This window comes from Mesoplodon bidens (assembly GCF_964165515.1).
Source record: "Mesoplodon bidens genome assembly, chromosome: 18".
In the NCBI taxonomy this organism is placed as follows: domain Eukaryota; kingdom Metazoa; phylum Chordata; class Mammalia; order Artiodactyla; family Ziphiidae; genus Mesoplodon; species Mesoplodon bidens.
The window spans coordinates 51,700,705-51,718,804 of record NC_138175.1 but is presented as its reverse complement, the minus strand read 5'-3'; the positions used below and the strand labels follow the sequence as shown (position 1 = coordinate 51,718,804).

Genomic DNA, 18,100 nt, shown 5'->3' with positions numbered 1-18,100 from the left:
TAACTAGTCCTGACACTGCCACCAACTGGCTGTGGGGACCCCCTCCCTCTCTGGGTGTGAGTTTTCCCACCTTTAGATTGAGTATTGCTAAAAGACTAACATTTTGGGTTATTAGGAGGCCCAGACATAAAGTCCACTAAAGAGTCCTATTAAGAACTTGGGGGTTTGCAATCAGAGAGACTTGGATTAGAATCCCAAAGCGTATGGAAAAAAAATAGTCTCTCAAGGCTTCCTCTTACCAGCTTGGGACTGTCCATAAGCCATACATCTTCTGTGAGCTTCGCTTTCTTAATCTGTAAATGGAGTTCAGTGCATTCATTCATTCATCAACTGTTTACTAAACACCTGCTATGTTCCAGGCACTTTTTTATATTCCAGACACTATGTGCTGAGAGTAGGTACCTCAGTGAACAGGCAGAAAAAGCCCATGCTCTAGTAAAAGGGAGACAAACAATAAAATGCAAATAAATAAATGTCAGGTGGTGATAAGTGCTGTGGAGAAAATAAAGCAGAGTAAAGGGGACAGGATGGTCAAAGAAGTGTCTCAGCGAAGCTGGCTTAGAGCAGAGACCTGAAGTAAGTGAAGGAACCAGCCTTGTGGTCCAGGGGTAGAGCATGCCAGGAAAAGGAAACAGTGAATGCAAAGGCCCTGAGGTTGGGAACATGCCTGATGCATTTAAAGAACAGTGAGGGGACTCCCCTGGTGGTCCAGTGGTGAAGACTTAGCACTTCCGCTGCAGGGGACACGGGTTCGATCTCTGGTTGGGGAACTAAGATCCCACATGCGGCACAGCCAAAAAATAAAAATAAATATAGTCTTTAAAAAAAAAACAGTGAGGAGGTCAATATTGAGTGACTGAGAATGTGGTAGAAGAAGTCTGAGAGGAATCCAGAAGCCAAGTTGTGTAGGGTCTTAAAAGCCATTGTGAGGTCTTTGCTCTGAGTGAGAAGGGACCCACTGAAGGTTGAGGTCAGCAGGAGCATAATTTTACTCATGTCTTGAGCAGTCATACTCTGTTAAGAATAGGCTGTTAGAATAATTCCAATGAGATAAAATGGTACAACCTGGGAAAAACATTTTGGCAGTTCCTCATAAAGTTAAACATAGAATTATCTAATGACCCAGCAATTTCACTCCTAGGTATATACCCGAGAGAACTGAAAACTTGTGTTCAAACAAATACTTTCCATGAATCTTCATAGCAGTACCATTCATGATAACCAAAAGGTGGCAACAACCCAAGTGTCTATCAATAGATGAAAGGATAAACAAAATATGATCTACGCATACAATGGAGTATTATTCAGCTATAAAAAGGAATGGAGTACTGATCCATGCTACAACATGGATGAACCCTGAAACAGTGTTAAGTGAAAGAAGCCAGACACAAAAGGTCACATATTGTATGATTCTGTTTGTATGAAATGTCCAGAATAGGCAAATCATAGAGACAGAAAGCAGATTAGCAGTGCCAGGGACTGGAGTTGGGGGGTGGAAAGGAGCGGAATGGGGAATCATTTAATGGGTGTGGGGTCTCCTTTGGGGATGATGAAAATGTTTTGGAACTAAATAGAGATGATGTTTTCACCACATTGTGAATGTATGAAATGCCTTTGGTCTGTGCCCTTTAAAATGGTTAATTTTATGGTGTGTGGCTTTCACCTCAATAAAACAATGTTTTAAGCAAAAGATTACCAAAAAATCATTCAAATGAGAGATGATGGTGGCTTTTCTGAGGGTGGTAGCAGTGGAGGTGGAAACACGTGGTTAGAATCTGCATCTATTCTAAAGGTAGAGCTGACAGAATTTGCTGATGGATTGGGTGTTGGGAGGAAGAGAAAGAGGAGTCAGAAATGATTGCAAGGTTTTTGAGCTGAGAAGCTGCCAAGATGAAGTTTCCATTTATTGAGATTAGATGAATAGCAGGTGCGGGAGGCAGGGGAAGAGTGGGGATCGGGAGTTTGGTTTTGGATGCATTGAGGTACCTAATAGATTTCCAAGTGGAAGTGTTGAGAGGATAGCTGAATAGACGAGTCTGAATTCAAGGGTGAGGTCAAACCTAGATAGATAGATAGGTAAGTAGATAGATGTAAGTAGATAGATAGTAAGTAGTAAGTAGATAGATAGATAGATAGATAGATGAATGAATTTGGGAGGCCATCCCCAAAGGAGTGAGTGGAGAGAAAAAAAGAGAAGAGGACCAAAGACTGAGCCCCAAGACCCTCCAATGTCTAAAGACCCCAAAGAGGAGGAAGAAATAACAAAGGAGTCTGAGAAGGAACAGCCACTGAGATAGGAGGGAATTCATGAGAGTGGGGTGTCTTAGAAGTCAAGGGATGAAAATAAACCTAGGAAGAGGGTGTGACTGTCTGAGAGAAGGCTCGTGCGGGCAGGGCACTGAACTATTCAATTGAGCCATAGGGAGGTTCCTGATAACCTCAAGGGGTGATTTGGCCAAGTGGTGGAGCCAAACCCTAACCGGAGTGATTCAAGAAGGACTGAAGGAAAGGAATTGGAGATATTAGTACAGATAACTTTTTTGGCGGGTTTTGTTGTTGTAAAAAGCAGCACATCATTGGAGCTGCAGCTAGACGGGGTTAATAAAGCTTGTTTGTATTACATCGTGTTTTTACACCAATGGGAATGATCCAGAAGAGAGGGGGAGAATTGATGATACAGGAGAGGAGAGAATTGCTTGATTTACATCCCTGAGTAGGCAAGAGGGGATGGGATGTAGTGCACACGTGAAGAAGTGGCCTTGGCTAGGAGTGGGTCCCATGATTAGCCGGAGGGAAGGCTGAGAATAGGGTCTCTGGTACAGGTAGCTGGGATAAATATGTTGGGAATCTGCGGAAATTCTCTTCTGATGGATTTAAAACAGGAGCAGGGTCAAGGGTGAGAGTGAGGACACAGAAGAGGTGGTAGAGGTTGAAGGAGGGAGGAGAAGGTGTGAAATATGCTTCCAGGAATGTGGGAGAGTGAATGGGCATGAGCGGGGCTTCCAGGTATGAAATTACGGTAAACTCAGGCTCACCGCATTGTGTGTCTTTGTCCAGCCACATTCAGCAGGTGCAGGCATATGGCACGTGGCACATGAGAAGGAGAGTTAGGTGAGAATTGCCTGCAATCTCATTCACATAAAAGCTAGGTGAGAATTGCCTGCCATCTCATTCACATAAAAGCTAGGAACAGGACCTGGTACCTGGTGAGTGCTGGAAAGGAAGGCAACTGTAATAGCTCTAAGTGCTTTGATTTGGGAAGACAGAGGGACTGTGAAACGAATAGGGATCAGGATTATGTCCAACCTTATCCCTTTACAGGATGGGGGAACAGAGGTCCAGGTGAGTCCCTTCTGGGTTTCACACACTCTAACATGTTTTTTTAATGTGACATGCTGTTATTACTATATTTGTAAAATGTAAAATTTGTAACATTTTTACAGCTGTGGTCATTCAGAGCCTTCATTAAACCCCAGGTACTTTTCGTGCATCGTCTCGTTCAGAGGCAGTGAGGTGGTGAATGGGCGTGGCTGCCTGGGTCTGAATCCCAGCCCTGCTCCTTCTAGGCAGTTTCTCTGTGTGTCAGTTTTCTCATCTGTAAAACGGGGGTGATACCAGGAGCATGTGCCTCATAGTGTTTTTGTGAGGAAGAAATGAGTTAATACAGATAAAGTCCTTAGCACAGTGCCTCCCATGTAGTAAACATATAACAAACAGTGGCAATTATCATCACGATATAGGAAGGAGGTACTATTATGTTCCCTTGTTTACTGTGATAGTGGCTAAAATATTAAAGTGTTAGCATTCAAAACCACACACACACACACACACACACACACACACAGGTAAGTTTGTAGTAATTCTGAGCAGAGATGCAAACTAAAGCAACCCAGAGAAGCTTAATTGATCTACATAAGAAAGTACATAAAACAATGCTTTCTTTTAATTTTTATTTATTTATTTATTTTATTTATTTATTTTTGGCTGCGTTGGGTCTTCATTGCTGCACGCGGGCTTCTCACTGCGGTGGCTTCTCTCGTTGCAGAGCACGGGCTCTAGGCGCGTGGGCTTCAGTAGTTGCGGCACACGGGTTCTAGAGCTCAGGTTCAGTAGTTGTGGCGCATGGGCTTTGTTGCTCTGTGGCATGTGGGATCTTCCCGGACCAGGGCTTGAACCCGTGTGCCCTGCATTGGCAGGCGGATTCTTAACCACTGCACCACCAGGGAAGCCCAGCAATGCTTTCAAATCCACTAGATTGGCCAAAATTAGACAGTCTAAGAACACCAAGTTCTGGAGAAGTATGTGGAAGAACAGGTCATTGGGCACTGGAGTATTAATAGGTGTCTCCTTTCCAGAGAACAATCTGACAATACTTTGAGATACTTAAATCTGAGGATGCCAGACAACCTCATTTCCCCACTGTCCAAATGAGGTGTGTATGAGGATGAGCCTTGAATGGAGTTTAGGTAGCAAAGGGTTGGAAAGAATTTGATGTCCATCATTAAGTCTCAAAAAATGGTGTATAAATCAACAATACTTCAATAAAATAAATTTTTAAATAAGTGGAATGGAAAATATATCCTGGAACATCCCACAGCAGTATAAGAGGTAGAAGTTGATATTCATGCCATGCTTAATGATGCTTCCTAAATGCTTTAAGATGTCAGCTTGCAACGATCCTGTGAGAAAGGTACCATGATTTAACAACTCCCATTTTACAGATAGAGAAACCAAAGCCCAGAGAAGTTCAGTAACTTGCCCGAGGTCATTCAGCTAGTGGGCAGTCAGGCTGGGACTTGAACCCAGGCAGCGTCTCCAGAGTCTATAAGACTCACTCCTCAGGAGCTAGAAATAAGCACAGCCACATCGAGAGCTCTCAAAACAAACAAAAAAACACACACACACACAAAGAAAGAAAGATAATGAGTTTCTTTGCTCAGTGACATTTTTGCAAATTTAAAACACAGACAACAAAACTGACTTTAACGATACTTAGGGATCTTTGTAAAAGAATAGAAGGACTGGGGGCCCCAAATTAAGCACGCTAGAGTGGGTGCCTATGGGAGCGGGCAGATGAAGGGGGGAAATTACTAAAATTAAATTCCACCAAAGGTGGTTGTGTAGAATCAGCTTCAGCCTATGCACTGGTGGTTCTAAGCTCGAGAAGCATGGAAGTTCCCAGGAAGGGGGGAGGTTATGGAAGGGGTGAGGGTGTACCTAGAAATTCAACTGAAAAGAGAAGAACTCCCGAGGAAGAGAGGCAGTGTGATAAAGTTAAGGGGGTAGCTTCATCAGCCAGGCTGCCAGAGTTCAATTCCAAGCTCTGCTGCAAGTGACTTAACCTCTTGATGCCTCGGTTTCCCCAACCACACGCGGTGGAAAGATGCAAAGAAAGCTCCTTCTCCCTCCACCAGGCCTAAGGCAAGAAATCTATATTGTTTCTCAGTGTTCTTACAGATACCCCATTTTTGTTTCTCTTGCATACAGCACAGTGTCTGATCTGACTTGCCTTTTTTAAGGATGGCTCAGCTGCTGTCAAAAGGATAGGTAAGGGCAGAAGCCAGGATCCCAGGAAAGGGGCCCCTGTGGGAGTCCAGATGGGAGCCGATGGGGGCCTGGACTTTGGTGACGTTGATAGAGGTGGCGAGACGGGGTCAGACTTGGAATTTAAAGGTGCCGCAGCAAAAGTTTGCTGATGGATTGGATGTGGGTGTGAGGGAAAGAGGGGGTGTCAAGGGCGAATGCAAGGTTTTTGGCCGGAGTGACTGGGAGAGTTTGGAATTTATCCCAGAGGCAGTAGGAAGTCATAGGAAGATGTTGAGGCTTGGCGGGGGCGGGGAGAGGAGGGGATGTGGTCAGATGCCATGATCACCAAGGAGGCAGCCAGGATCGTGAACACATGCTTGAGAGACAGGAGAGGGGGATGGAGTCTAGCCCTGGCTCAGCCCCCAACTCACTGTGGGCTCCTGGGCAAGATACAACTGTTCTCCAGATCTTCATTTCCCCATCCTACAAAAAAGTCTATTAGGAATAAAAGACCCTCAAGTCCCCCTCAGCACAAGAATTTTTGCTCCAAGATTCTCTGACTCAAATATACCCAGGATCAGATAAATATAAGTTCATCACTCAAGATCAGACCTCCTCTCTTCATCCTCCTTCCCAAAGCCCATCCTTGCCCCACTGGACAGGACACAGAACCTCCCTGGTCTGGGAGCCTGGAGGATAATATCAGTGACAATGGCAGGCAATGTTTGTTGAGTACACATTCTGGGTCAAGGGCTATTCATGCTCTGCCGCACACAGACCAGACAGGAGCCCTGAGAGGTGAGTGCTTTATTATCACTCCCATTTGTAAATGGGGAAACTGAGGCTCTGGAGAGGTGAAATGGTTTGCCCAGAGTCACATGGGAGAACTAGGACTCCAGTGATGTCTCCCCAGCTGCACTGCTGTCTACCGCCCTGGTCCAGCCACCACCACTTCTCACCTCCTCATTGGGCTCCTTACTTTTACCCCAGCCCCCCACATAGGGTTCTTCACGTGCAGCCAGAAGGATCTTGTGATAAAACCTAAGTCAACTGAGATCTTTCCTCAAAACCCTCCCAAGCTGCCCATCTCACTCAGAGTCAAAGCTAAGTCTTTACAGTGGCCCTCAAGACAGATATAGTGTGTTCCCTGCCTAACTCTCTGGCCTCATCCCTCCTGCTCTCCCCTCCCCACAATTCTCTAGCTTCCCTGGGCTCCTCCTTCTTCCTCCAACCGACCAGGTGCACTCCAGCCTCAGGACCTTTGCACCTGCTCTTCCCCCAGAGACCCATATGGCCCACTCCCTAACCTTCATATTCTCCTCAAATGTCACCCCCTCAAGCGAAGCCTTCCTTGTCACTCTGTTTAAAACTGCAGGGAATTCCCTGGTTGTCCAGTGGTTAGGACTCCACACTCTCACTGCTGAGGGCCCAGGTTCGGTCCCTGGCCGGGGAACTAAGATCCCACAAGCTGTGTTGCTCGGCCAAAACAAACAAAAACCAAACTGCAGCCTCCCTCCATTCCCCTGCACCCCAATCTCTCATCCCCCTTCCTTAATGTATTTTTCTTCATGGCATTTACGATCCTCAAACAGACTATGTTTTACTTCTTTTGCTTGTTTATTGTCTACCTCCAGAATGTGAGCTCATGAGGTCAGGAATTTGTGTCTGTTTTGTTTACTGCCATATATCCAGTGCCTAGAACAATGCCCAACATGTAGTAAGTGCCCAAAAATTTTTTTGTCAGGTGGATGAGTGAGGATCTGCCTTTAGGGTTGACACTTGTAGCTACTATACGTTGTGTGCGATACCCTGCGTTACCCTGCGTTAATTGCTCTGGGTTCTTTTTTTTTTTTTTTTTTAATTTTGGCTGCATTGGGTTTACATTGCTGCACACGGGCTTTCTCTAGTTGCGGCAAACAGGCGCTACTCTTCGTTGTGGTGCGCGAGCTTCTTATTGTGGTGACTTCTCTTGTTGAGCACGGGCTCTGGGCACACGGGCTTCGGTAGTTGTGGCTCACTGGCTTCAGTAGTTGTGGCTTGCAGGCTCTAGAGCGCAGGCTCAGTAGTTGTGGCTCACGGGCTTAGTTGCTCCACGGCACACGGGATCTTCCGGGACCAGGGCTCGAAACTGTGTCCCCTGCATTGGCAGGTGGATTCTTAACCACTACGTCACCAGGGAAGCCCTGTATGTTGGGTTCTGATCACACCCTTCCATCTCTCCTGCCCCTACTGGGGTCCAGGCAAAGAACCCCTCCTCCCTGGAGTCTGTTCTGGCTCAATCCCAGCCCCCAGGCTGGCTCCTTCCCCTCCGTTGCCCCTTTGATGCCCATGTCACTCCCCTGCTTAAAATCCTCCAACAATTCCAGGATTCCACCTCGTAACCTCCACTCCAGGGTTTTTCATACTGCATGTCACAACTGGTTAGTGGACTGTGAAATCAACCAGCATTTTTCAGTAGCCTAGACTAGATCAGAGTCTGTGCACATAGTATAGACATAGTATAGACTAAGGTATAGGTGAAGTATGATTTCAAGAAACTTTTGGGGACTTCCCTGGTGGCACAGTAGTTGAGAATCTGCCTGCCAATGCAGGGGACACGGGTTTGATCCCCGGTCCGGGAAGATCCCACATGCTGCGGAGCAACTGAGCCCTTGCACCACAACTACTGAGCCTGTGCACCTAGAGCCCGTGCTCCGCAACAAGAGAAGCCACCGCAATGAGAAGCCGGCCCACCGCACCGAAGAGTAACCCCCACTCGCTGCAAGTAAAGAAAGCCCTCGCGCAGCAAGGAAGACCCAACGCAGCCAAAATACAAATAAAATTTAAAAAAAGAAGAAACTTTTGTTTCAGTGTCATATGCCTTGGAATCATGATGTAACTGTGGGTCAAAACATTTTGCCAAACCCTGCACTACACAGACCTGCCTCTCCTAAATCCCATGTACAGACTGGATGGATGATGTTAATATCAGCTTAGATTTCTCTCTTTGCTGGGACCCATGCCAAGTGATTTTACCTGCTTTGGTCTTGGACTCCCGGCCACACCCCAAGCACTGTTAATGATTCCCAGTTGACAGATGGTGAGACTGAGGCTCATACTGGAGAAAGCCCATGCCTGAAGTCACCAGGCTGGGAAGGAGGAGAGCAGGGCCTGAGTCCCAGCCAACCTCCCTTCCTGAGCCTGCCCACTCGCCCGCTGGCCCTGCCCCTCCTAGTCTGCTCCCCACCTACACAGAGAACTCAGCTGTGCCAGCTCATCCCCAGAGCCTCCAGGTGCAAGCTGCCTCAGAGATCCTTCAACATCCCAGCCAGCAGTACTGGTTGAACCCCCATTTTGCAGGCTAGAAAACCGAGGCCAGAAAGCATTTCCAAGAATCCACCATTCTATCACTCTTCTCCAAACTCCCCTCTTTGAGAGGCAAGAGAGAGAAATGGCTAAGGATGCATCTTTGACTGTCTGGGTTCAAATCTCTTGCTTCAAAACTTTGTAGCTGTGTGATCCGAGGCAAGCTCGCTGAACCTCAGTTTCCTTTACTGCAAAATAGGAATAATAATAGTAACTACCCATAAAGCCATGCTCAAGACTTAAACAAGTTGGGATAAGTGTAAAGTTCTTAGATCAGTGGCCACACCCCTTGGTTGGGAATCTTCCCAACATCTCTATGTAATTAGACTACTATTTGCCCCTGAAGTTTGTCGCAGAGAAAGGGAGGCCCTTGCCTGAGTTCTCACAGCTAGGAAGCAGGAGAGTCAGAATTTAGATGCAGATCTGCCTGGGCTTTTAACCACCTAGTCACAATAGTCCTTCGGGATGTTAGTAACAGCAGCAACGACATTTTCCGAATTAAGGAACAGGAGACTCAGAGAGGGTAAGGACATGCCCAAGTCACACAGCCTGTAAATGGCAGAGCCAGGTTTCAAAACCAGGCTTGTGTGTGTCCAGTACAGGCTGACTTTTGTCCCATGAGCCCCTCCGTAAAGCTCTCGTGGGGCAGGAGGAGAAAGCAAGTTGAGAGCTGCCCTTGTCTCCAGCTCGGCCTGGGGGTCTTGTATCCCTGGTTCCAGCCCCTGCCCAGCCTAGGGTGATTGCTTCCCTAAAGGTTCTAGGGTGGGGGTACTGGGGTGGCACAGATGATGGCAGAGGGTGCAGCCTCCCCCTGTACCGGCCTCTGATTGGGGCCCTGCAATCCCCCAGGATTTGGTGCTTGGAAGGCTGACGTTGTGTTGCTATGGCAATGGGTTTGGGGCGGTTGCCATAGCAGCAGAACTAGCCTGGGTTTAAAAATATCTAGGAGGAGGTTTGTGTTTGTGTGTGAGTGTGAGTGCGTGACCGACCGTGCTGTTGTGTGTGTCCAAATGGGAGGGCTTGGGGGGGGGTGGAACTGGGGCTGCAGGCATGACTTGAGGGTGGGGGCTGAGCAGCACCCTGACTCCATGTGTGCCGTGTGTGTTGCTGAGTGGCCTGCAAGGTCCCATGCATTTTGTGCATTAGTCTGCATGGGCCATGTATCTAAATGTGTGTGATTCCACAATTAGTGTGGAAGACACAATTGAGTTTGTCAGTCTATATATCACGTCACTAACATGTATGCCTTATGTAACATAGGTTGTGTATGTCTTGTAGCTTTGATCCTGTACGTGTAACTTCTCATCATGTGTGTGGCCAAGTGTGGATTTGTTTTGGCTCTGAATAGGTGCACCTGGGACATACTCAGATATTAGATTATGTATCTATTTGTGCATAAGAACCTGTGGCGTGGCTTTGTGAATGTGCATAATGCATAATGCACATTCACATGAGTGAATGTGCATTATGCATTATGGGTGTGTTTGTATGTGTGTGTATGCCTATTCCCTGTGAGTCTTCTTCATACATTAGAATGTGCCTGTGTAAAATTGTTGAGTGCACCTGTGTGTCTGCAGGGAGACCTGTGTGACTCTGTGTGTGTCGGGGGGAATTTCACACCTTACTCCACGAATGTTGGGATATATATACCTGTGTGGTGTGACTACGTGTGACTCGAAGGTCTAAGGTGTGGATCTCTGCCTGACCCCAGTATCTCCCTGCATCCCTCTGCCTCTTCTCTGTCTCCATGGCAACCAGCTCCTCAGCTCCCTCCAAGAAGATGGAGGGGGAGGATCCAGACTGCAGTGGACCGCAACCCCCTCCCATCCCCTTTGACTCTGGGGACAATGTGGGGGAGGGGACAGATGGGCGGCCACCCCATCCACCCCAGGCCATCTGCTACCCTCCCCATCCTGGGGACCTGAGAGCGTGGCAAGGGAGGGACAGGAGTGGGGTGGAGCAGAGGGAGGGGCCCCCCAGCTGCCACAATTACCCCCATCCAGGCCCCCTCTGAGCCTAATCTTGCCTCTGGCTGACCTAGGAAGGAAAAAGAATCCTTGGAGACCAGAAATCCAGGGAGAAGAAAATTCATGTATCAGACAAAATTAAATATTAGCAATGATCCATTCTAAGGAAGGGGCCCCTACTTCCAGTGACTTTGGGCTCTGAAATTAAGCTTGGCCTATGTTTGAATCCCAGTTTTCCCTCTGTCTACCTATACACCCTTGGACAAGCTACACTCCACATTCCTGGGCCTCCATCTGTCATATGAAAATCAGGTTTTCTTAATGACGTGAATAGTAATACTCTTTAAGGGCCAAGTCTGTTTAGTCCCCTGTTGTATCCCAGTGTTTGGGACAGTGCCTGTCACTTTGTAGGTTCGTAAGTGCCATTGATTGAATTGAGTGTCAGTTGGGTGCTAGGCTCAAGCACTACATTTTGTAAGTCAGGTGTTCATTGAACTCCATCCCCTAAGCCCTTGCGGTAACTCTGTGTCGATTCTTCAAGGGATAGATGAAAGATTTGAGGAGCAATTTCCCAGCTGTCGGGGGTGGGAGACATGTGAAGTGGGATTTCTTTTAGCAATCAAGTGATGTCAAGTGGCTGAGGCTCAGTTTCCTCATTTGTACAACGGGGGTAACAGGAGTACCTCACAGAATCGGTTGCTCTAGGAATTAAATGTGATAATGTTTGTGAAGTGCTTACTTAGAACCGGACCTGGCACATGGTAAGTACTTGTTCAATAAACGCTCATTACAGGCGAGGGGTGGGGAAGCTGTGGAGGAGCCCAGGGTCCTTATTGCAGCCTGGGGGAGCCTGGTCCCTCTCGTAACTGCGGGGAGGGGCGTGATCAACTCAGGGGGCGTGGTCCAGGATTCAAGGACAGGCCAATAGGGCGTCGAAGGGCGTGGCCCTGACCTGCATGGGCGTGACCTTGCGCGGGTGGGAGGGGCCAGGCCGCTGTGGGAGCCTCCGGGAAGAAGATGCTCGGGCCAGCAGCCACCGCCAGCCCAGCCACCGCTGCCGCCCGCGCTCGCCGCCCCCCGGGTCCCCACTAGCGGCCGCCTCCGCCTCCCATCTCCGGCCCCGTTCCTCCGGCCCCCCGCCCCGGGCAGGGTCTGGGGGGGCTAGGCCCTCTGCCCCGGGGAGCAAAGAAGGGGGTCCCGTCCCCCCAAGTGGCGCGGCCAGTCCCCGGCCTCCGTAATCTTGAGAGAGACCCCACCCCTCAGTTCTCTCTGGGCCCTATCTGAGACCCCCTTTTCCTTCCCGTCCCGCTCACATCCGCTCTCCAGGCTCTGTCAGCCCCCCAGAAGCAGCTCCCTCCCTCCTCCCCTCTCCGGGGTTCCCCCTCCCCCATCCCTCCGCCACCGCCCCCTCCCCCTCCCACATCCCCTTCCCTCCCCCTCCCTCTCCCCCGTCCCCCGCCCCCCCCACCATGAGGATGATGGCCGCCGGCGCGGTGCACGGCCTCTTCACGGCCTCCGCGGCCCCGCAGCCGCCGCCGCCCCCGCCGCCGCCGCCGCCGCAACCCCAGCCTCCCCAGCAGCCGTCGCCGCCGCCACAGCAGCCGCCGCCGCCGCCGCCGCAGCCGCCGCAGCAGCAGCAGCCGCCGCCCCAGGCCCCCCCCATGGAGCCCGAGGCCCCGGATTCCCGCAAAAGGCCCCTCGAAACGCCCCCCGAGGTGGTCTGCACCAAGCGCAGCAACACGGGAGGTGAGAAAGGGCTGCGGCTCCGGGTGGGGGAGCGGGCAGGGGGCCGCGCCTTTCTCCAGCCTCCTCCCCCCCAAATGGCAGGTGCAAGGGCTCTGGGTAGGGGAAGGGCGCCCCTCCCTAGACTGGGGAACGGAGAGGGGAGTTGGGGAGGGAGCAGGACCCCTTCCCCCTCTCGCCGCGGCCCTGGGCTGGGAGCTTTGTCTGCGTTGAGAGGACTTGGGGGGGAGGGGGTGGTAAGTGTCCTTGGGGGCGAGCAAAGGATGGGGGGCGTGGGTGCCTCCGGGCGGGTGTCTCTGTGTCCTTGAGGGGTGTGTGATGTGACCCTTTCGGGGCAGGGGTGTTCCCGGGCTGGCGTGTCCTGGCGGGGGGAGGGGAAGGAGCTGAGGAGGCCTGTGGACCCGGAGCTTCCCAGCCTCCCTCCCTGGGGATGTCCTGAGCAAGGGTTGTCCCGGAGGGAGGCATGTGTGGGCCATGGGCGGGATTTTGCGTGGGGACAAGCTAGGTGGGTGTGTTGGGTGACATAGAGGAAAGGGTGGGTGTGTAAAGCTCAGTGAGAGAATGTGTGGCTGGGACAGGTGTGTGTGTGTGTTCGTGTGAGCCCTGTAAGGCCTGGATGTGTGACATTAAGGATCATGGATATGACAGGAAGGAGGGTGTGTGTGTGTGTAAGAGATGAGAGGGTGAGAGGGGCTGGGGTCCGTGTTTGAGACCCCCATAAGGGTATATGTGACAAGTGCGTGCATGTCACTCCAGAGGGGACTGTGGCAGAGTGTGACACATGAGTGAGAGGGTGTGTGTGACATGCAAGGAGGTGTGTGTGGGCTGCCGAATGGGCCGGCTCTGGGTGTGAGCCATGAGAGGCTGAGTGGATCAGAGGATGGCAGTTCAGTGTGTGTGACACAGGCGTGTCCCGGGTGGGGTGGGACCAGGAGAAGCTGGTGTGGGTATATGACAAAAAAAGAGTGTGGGCGTGACTCCAGAGAGGCTGTGGCTGGGTGTGACACACGGAGGTGTGCAACGGTGACATCAGAGGGGGTGTGTGCAACAAGGGAAGGTGGGTGTATGACAGGGGAGAGACTGGGGCTCTGTGGTGAAATTCACGAGGGTGTGTAACAAGGGAAGGGAAGGATGGGGGCCCATGTGACAGGGTGCAGGAACGTGTGCATGTGACACCCAAGGGATGGGAAAAGGGAAGGTGTGTGTGTGACACCCAAGTGTGTGTATATGTGTAACAAGAGGCTGTGTGTGAAATGGTTGGTGTGGGGATGATTCTGTGTGTGTATGACAAGGGAGTGTGTGTGTGTGTGTGTTTGTGTGATGGCTGCATGTTTGACAACACAGAAGGAGTGTGTGTGTAAGACAAGAGGGACCCTCACTGTGTGTGTGTGAAGAGGTATGTGTACCAGAGAATAAAAGCCAAGCTGGGAACTCTAGGTGTATGTCTACCCGTGAGGTAGGGTTTGTCAGGGGACTCAGAGCCCAGCCCATTAGCTCCCTGGAAGGAGGGAGACCCCAGAACAGACAAGCCCCTCCCAGCGGTCACCTTGGCCAAAATCTCTGCTTCCTCTGGCCTTTTCCTCCGGATGGGAAAGGGATGGCCTCGGGCATTGTAGTGGGTGGGGTGGGGACCTCCCACCTCCTCTCCTTGGATGAACAGGAGCCATCTCTTCCTCCCGTCCCAGCCCCCTGCCACCCCTGGCCAGGTGCAATAGGAAATGGGGAACCCCTGGCTGCCTGTGAGGGTGTCCAGCAGAAATTGGAGGAAAGGGAAGTTGGGGGAGGGGTGGGAGGGAGTTTCCTGTCCTTCTTCCTGCTCCCCCACCCCCAGCACACACATGAATGTGTCCCTGCCACATCCTTGCCTCCTTCCTGCCTCACTGCCATTCCCAGTCCTAGGAAGGGTCGGGTCCCTGGACCCAGCCTGGAGGTCCAGCCCCACCCCTGCTGGGGGGGAGGGGAGGAGGTCTCATCCTTCTCTTAAAGAGGCTGAGATGCTCAGAATCTGAGCACTCAGAGCAGAGCAGCACCACCTAACTGCGATGCTGCCAGGACAGTCAGGTCCAAGTGTTTAGCACCTATTACGAGTCAGGCTCTGAGATATGGGTTAATTTCCCAGTACAACCTTCGGGGGAGATGGTTTGAGCTGCTTTTTCAGATGAGGAAAACTGAGGCTTAGCGAAATGAAGCCACTAGCCCAAACTCACACAGCTCATAGTGGGGAAGCTGGGATCTCTCCAACCCTGGGCTGCCTGGCTCCAGAGCTCATGTGCTCAGCCATTGTGCATCCTGCCTCCTTCAGCTGTGGGGAAACTAGGGTGAGCCCTTAGGGACCCTCTCCTCCAGACTCTTCCCAGGGGAAACTGAGGCCCAGAGATGCGAAAGGACAGTCCTCCATTTGCAGAAACCCTCAGGGGCAGAGCTGGGCAACAGTCCAGGACTTTCATCTCAAAATTGACGGCTCCTTCCAATAATATTTTCATGTCTGTGGGACACTGGGTCAACCTCACGCCTTTTCTGAGCTTCAGCGTCGCCATCTGCCAAATGGGGAAATAACAATAGTTACAGATGATAGCAGCTACCAGTATTCTTGCTTACTGCCTGCCTTACATGCAATATTTCATTTAATTCTCCCAACATTCTATGATGTGATACTACTACTAATAAATAAATAATAATTATAAATTGTAACAATGGCTGACAGTTACGGTGCCACAGTGCACCAAAAGTATTAGGGAAAACACTGGGCACAGACCAATCATTTAATAATCCTTACAATCTGATTATGTTACCCATCTTACAGGTGACACACTGAGGCACAGAGAGGTTAATTAACTTGCCCAAGGTCAGTCAGCTAATAAGAGGCAGAACCAGGATTGGAACTCAGGAGGCTGGCTCCATTGGATGGGTAGACTCTATAGTGAACCCCATTTTCAGGCAAGCAAACCAAGGCTCAGAGGGGTAAGGGACTTTCTAGGGTGTCACAGCAAGTCGTGCCAGCCTGGGCAGATTGAGCTCCTACCCACGGTGCCAGCCTAGGGGCTGACAGAGGAGATGGTGGCTGTTAAAACTGGCTTCTGGGCACTGTGACTGGCAGGCAGACACCGTTGGGAAGGAGACGACGCGCTAAGGACAGGAGGGCTTGAATGAAGAGGTTGGATAGAAACTCCAGTTGGGAACTCACTGGAGAAACAAATAATCCCAGTCTGGTGGCACAGTAACAGAGCATCTCCCTTGAGTACAGATGATAACTCTTTTTCTTTCTTTGGCCACGCTGTGTGGCTCGCGGGATCTTAGTTCCCTGACCAGTGAAAGCGCTCAGTCCTAACCACTGGACTGCCAGGGAATTCCTACAGATGATAACTCTTAAGGTGCTACTAGAATGGCCCCCATACTCCTGACTGTATTCCCACCTCTGTCAGCCCCATATACACAGAAACAGCAACCCCCCACCGCCCACACACACCTCACACCCCACATGTAGCTTACACCGGCCAGGCCTTGCTCCCAAGATGCTCGATCGTTAGCACAAAGTATCACCAAGGTTAAGAGCCCTAGACTGAGAGCTTCCAGGGTTCATCTCATCACTGTCATGTGCTTGGTGTGGGGCCCTCGGGTGAGTTCTTGCACTGCTCTGAGCCTCAGTGTCCTCATCTGGAAAATGGGAACTGTAAGATGCACCTCTACCTCTCTAGGCTGTTGTGTGGGTTCAGTGAGATCGTATGTAAAGCACACGGCATCAGGCCTGGCAGATAGTAAGCACTCAATAAACAATAGCTATTATTATTACTATTATTATCATCATCATTAGTATTGCTACGGGGAATGTCACATTCCTGATTTACCATCCAGTGGTGATTCGCCCCAAGGAAATCATACCCCATCCACCTCTCTCTCTCACTTGGAAACAATGTCACAACTCAAAGGCAGTTGTATGACATTTCTTACATGGACAGGCAACACCGTCATTCACAGAAAGATGTCACCCAGCCAACATCCCATCTCTCCTCAGGGGTCCCACTCCCAACCACATCCCTGCCATCTTGTCTTCCGCCAGGGACATCCTCACGCACTCCCAACGACAATATCAACATCCCACCCCAGCCTCCTCAAACCTCCACAGGACACACCGATGCTTCCACCCCCGACCCCCAGACAAGAGCAGGAACCATGAGTACAACACCCCAACTTTGGTTCCCCCTGAAATATACTGTAACCAAAACAACACCTCTGCCGCATCCGATTCTGCCCCGTCTCCCAGGTCCAAGCCACCTTTTGGTATAAAGTGCCACTCTTCCCATAGCACCCCAAATCTTCTGGGTAGGTTAACATTATTTGTGGAGGTAGGGGAATATTGGTTACTTTTTGGAAACCTTTATAAACATTCCTGAGGAGGGTGGGCACAAAAGGGAAGGGGGGACCGGAGACTCTGACTAGAAAGTGGAAAGGCAGCTTGATCCCAAGGTGGAAATATTGAAATCGCAGCAGAGGGGAACCTGGAGCGCTGAAGTTGGCATCTTCATTTGCTGTCCTCTGTAGAGGGAGCTGCCTGGACCCCAAAGGAAAAGTGAAGGGGGGGTGGAAAGTTCTGGCATCTAGATTTTGCTTTGGTAGAAGGAAGTACTTTTTCACAGGCAGAACCTTGGTTTTTCAAACGGGGTGGGATGTGTGAGGTCTGGGGACTCCGGGTTTAGCTGAGGTCACGTGTCTGCCCTTTGCTACAAGGCAGGCTGGCAGATAAAAGCCTGGCTTCTTCCTGGGGGAGGTGGGCTTCCCACGGTGGGAGATGCAAAAGATTCTGAAGAAGACCAGAGCAGACTGTGGGCTGCTATGGGGACTCCTGGGACTTAGAATCCTGAGCTTCTACAGGCGAGAGGAGGACCCTGGCCTCTGAGGAGGGTCCTCCAAACTTCCACTAGTCTGATATAAGGACTGCCAAGCGCCCACAAGGTGATTTAAGGGGGTCCACGGACAAACTTTTTTGGAGGATCATTTTTAGTTTATATCAGTGTGCTTTGGGAGGGAAAAAATATAACCAGCCCTTCAAACTCGGAGTATTAGCAATGATTTTTTAAATGTCCTCTTTAAATAGATGCATTTACATTTTAAGAGGGAGTGGACTTAAAGGGCATGGACTGTCTGTCTTGTTCCCTGCTATGTCCCCAGGATCTAAAACAAGGCCTGGCATGTAGCAGATGCTCAGGAAGGATTGGTTGGAATGAGGGAGGGAAGAGGGAGAGAAGAAGCAAGGAAATAACAGTACAGAGGGATACAACAAGGGCCAAATTCAGGAAGAGAGTTACAGGGATTCTGGGAGGGTGAGTGGAAGCAGAGCCTTGTTTCTATCAGTGAGAAGACATTCCTCCTCCAAAAAGCAGGGAGAAGCCTGGGGAAAGGTGATGAAAGAAGTGGGGTCTCCCCTCCTCCTATTTCCTAACAAAAGCCCAAACCTTGGAGGCTCATTTCCCCATTTGCCAGTAAGTCTCTGACATAGAGCACTTACTGTGTACCAGACACTG

The 18,100-nt window shown here is 50.4% G+C and overlaps 1 protein-coding gene across 1 annotated transcript in view; it reads left to right on the top strand.

Moving 5' to 3' along the window:
* Positions 1-12,233: 12,233 nt before the first annotated feature.
* The window catches only part of NOVA2 (NOVA alternative splicing regulator 2), a gene marked incomplete at its 3' end in the record, with an annotated part of 30,638 nt that continues 24,771 nt past the window's right edge, over positions 12,234-18,100 (top strand). Inside the window, 1 exon segment of the mRNA XM_081216057.1 lies at positions 12,234-12,584. Within this exon segment, the coding sequence (XP_081072183.1) occupies positions 12,308-12,584 (277 nt within the window). The 5' untranslated portion in view covers positions 12,234-12,307.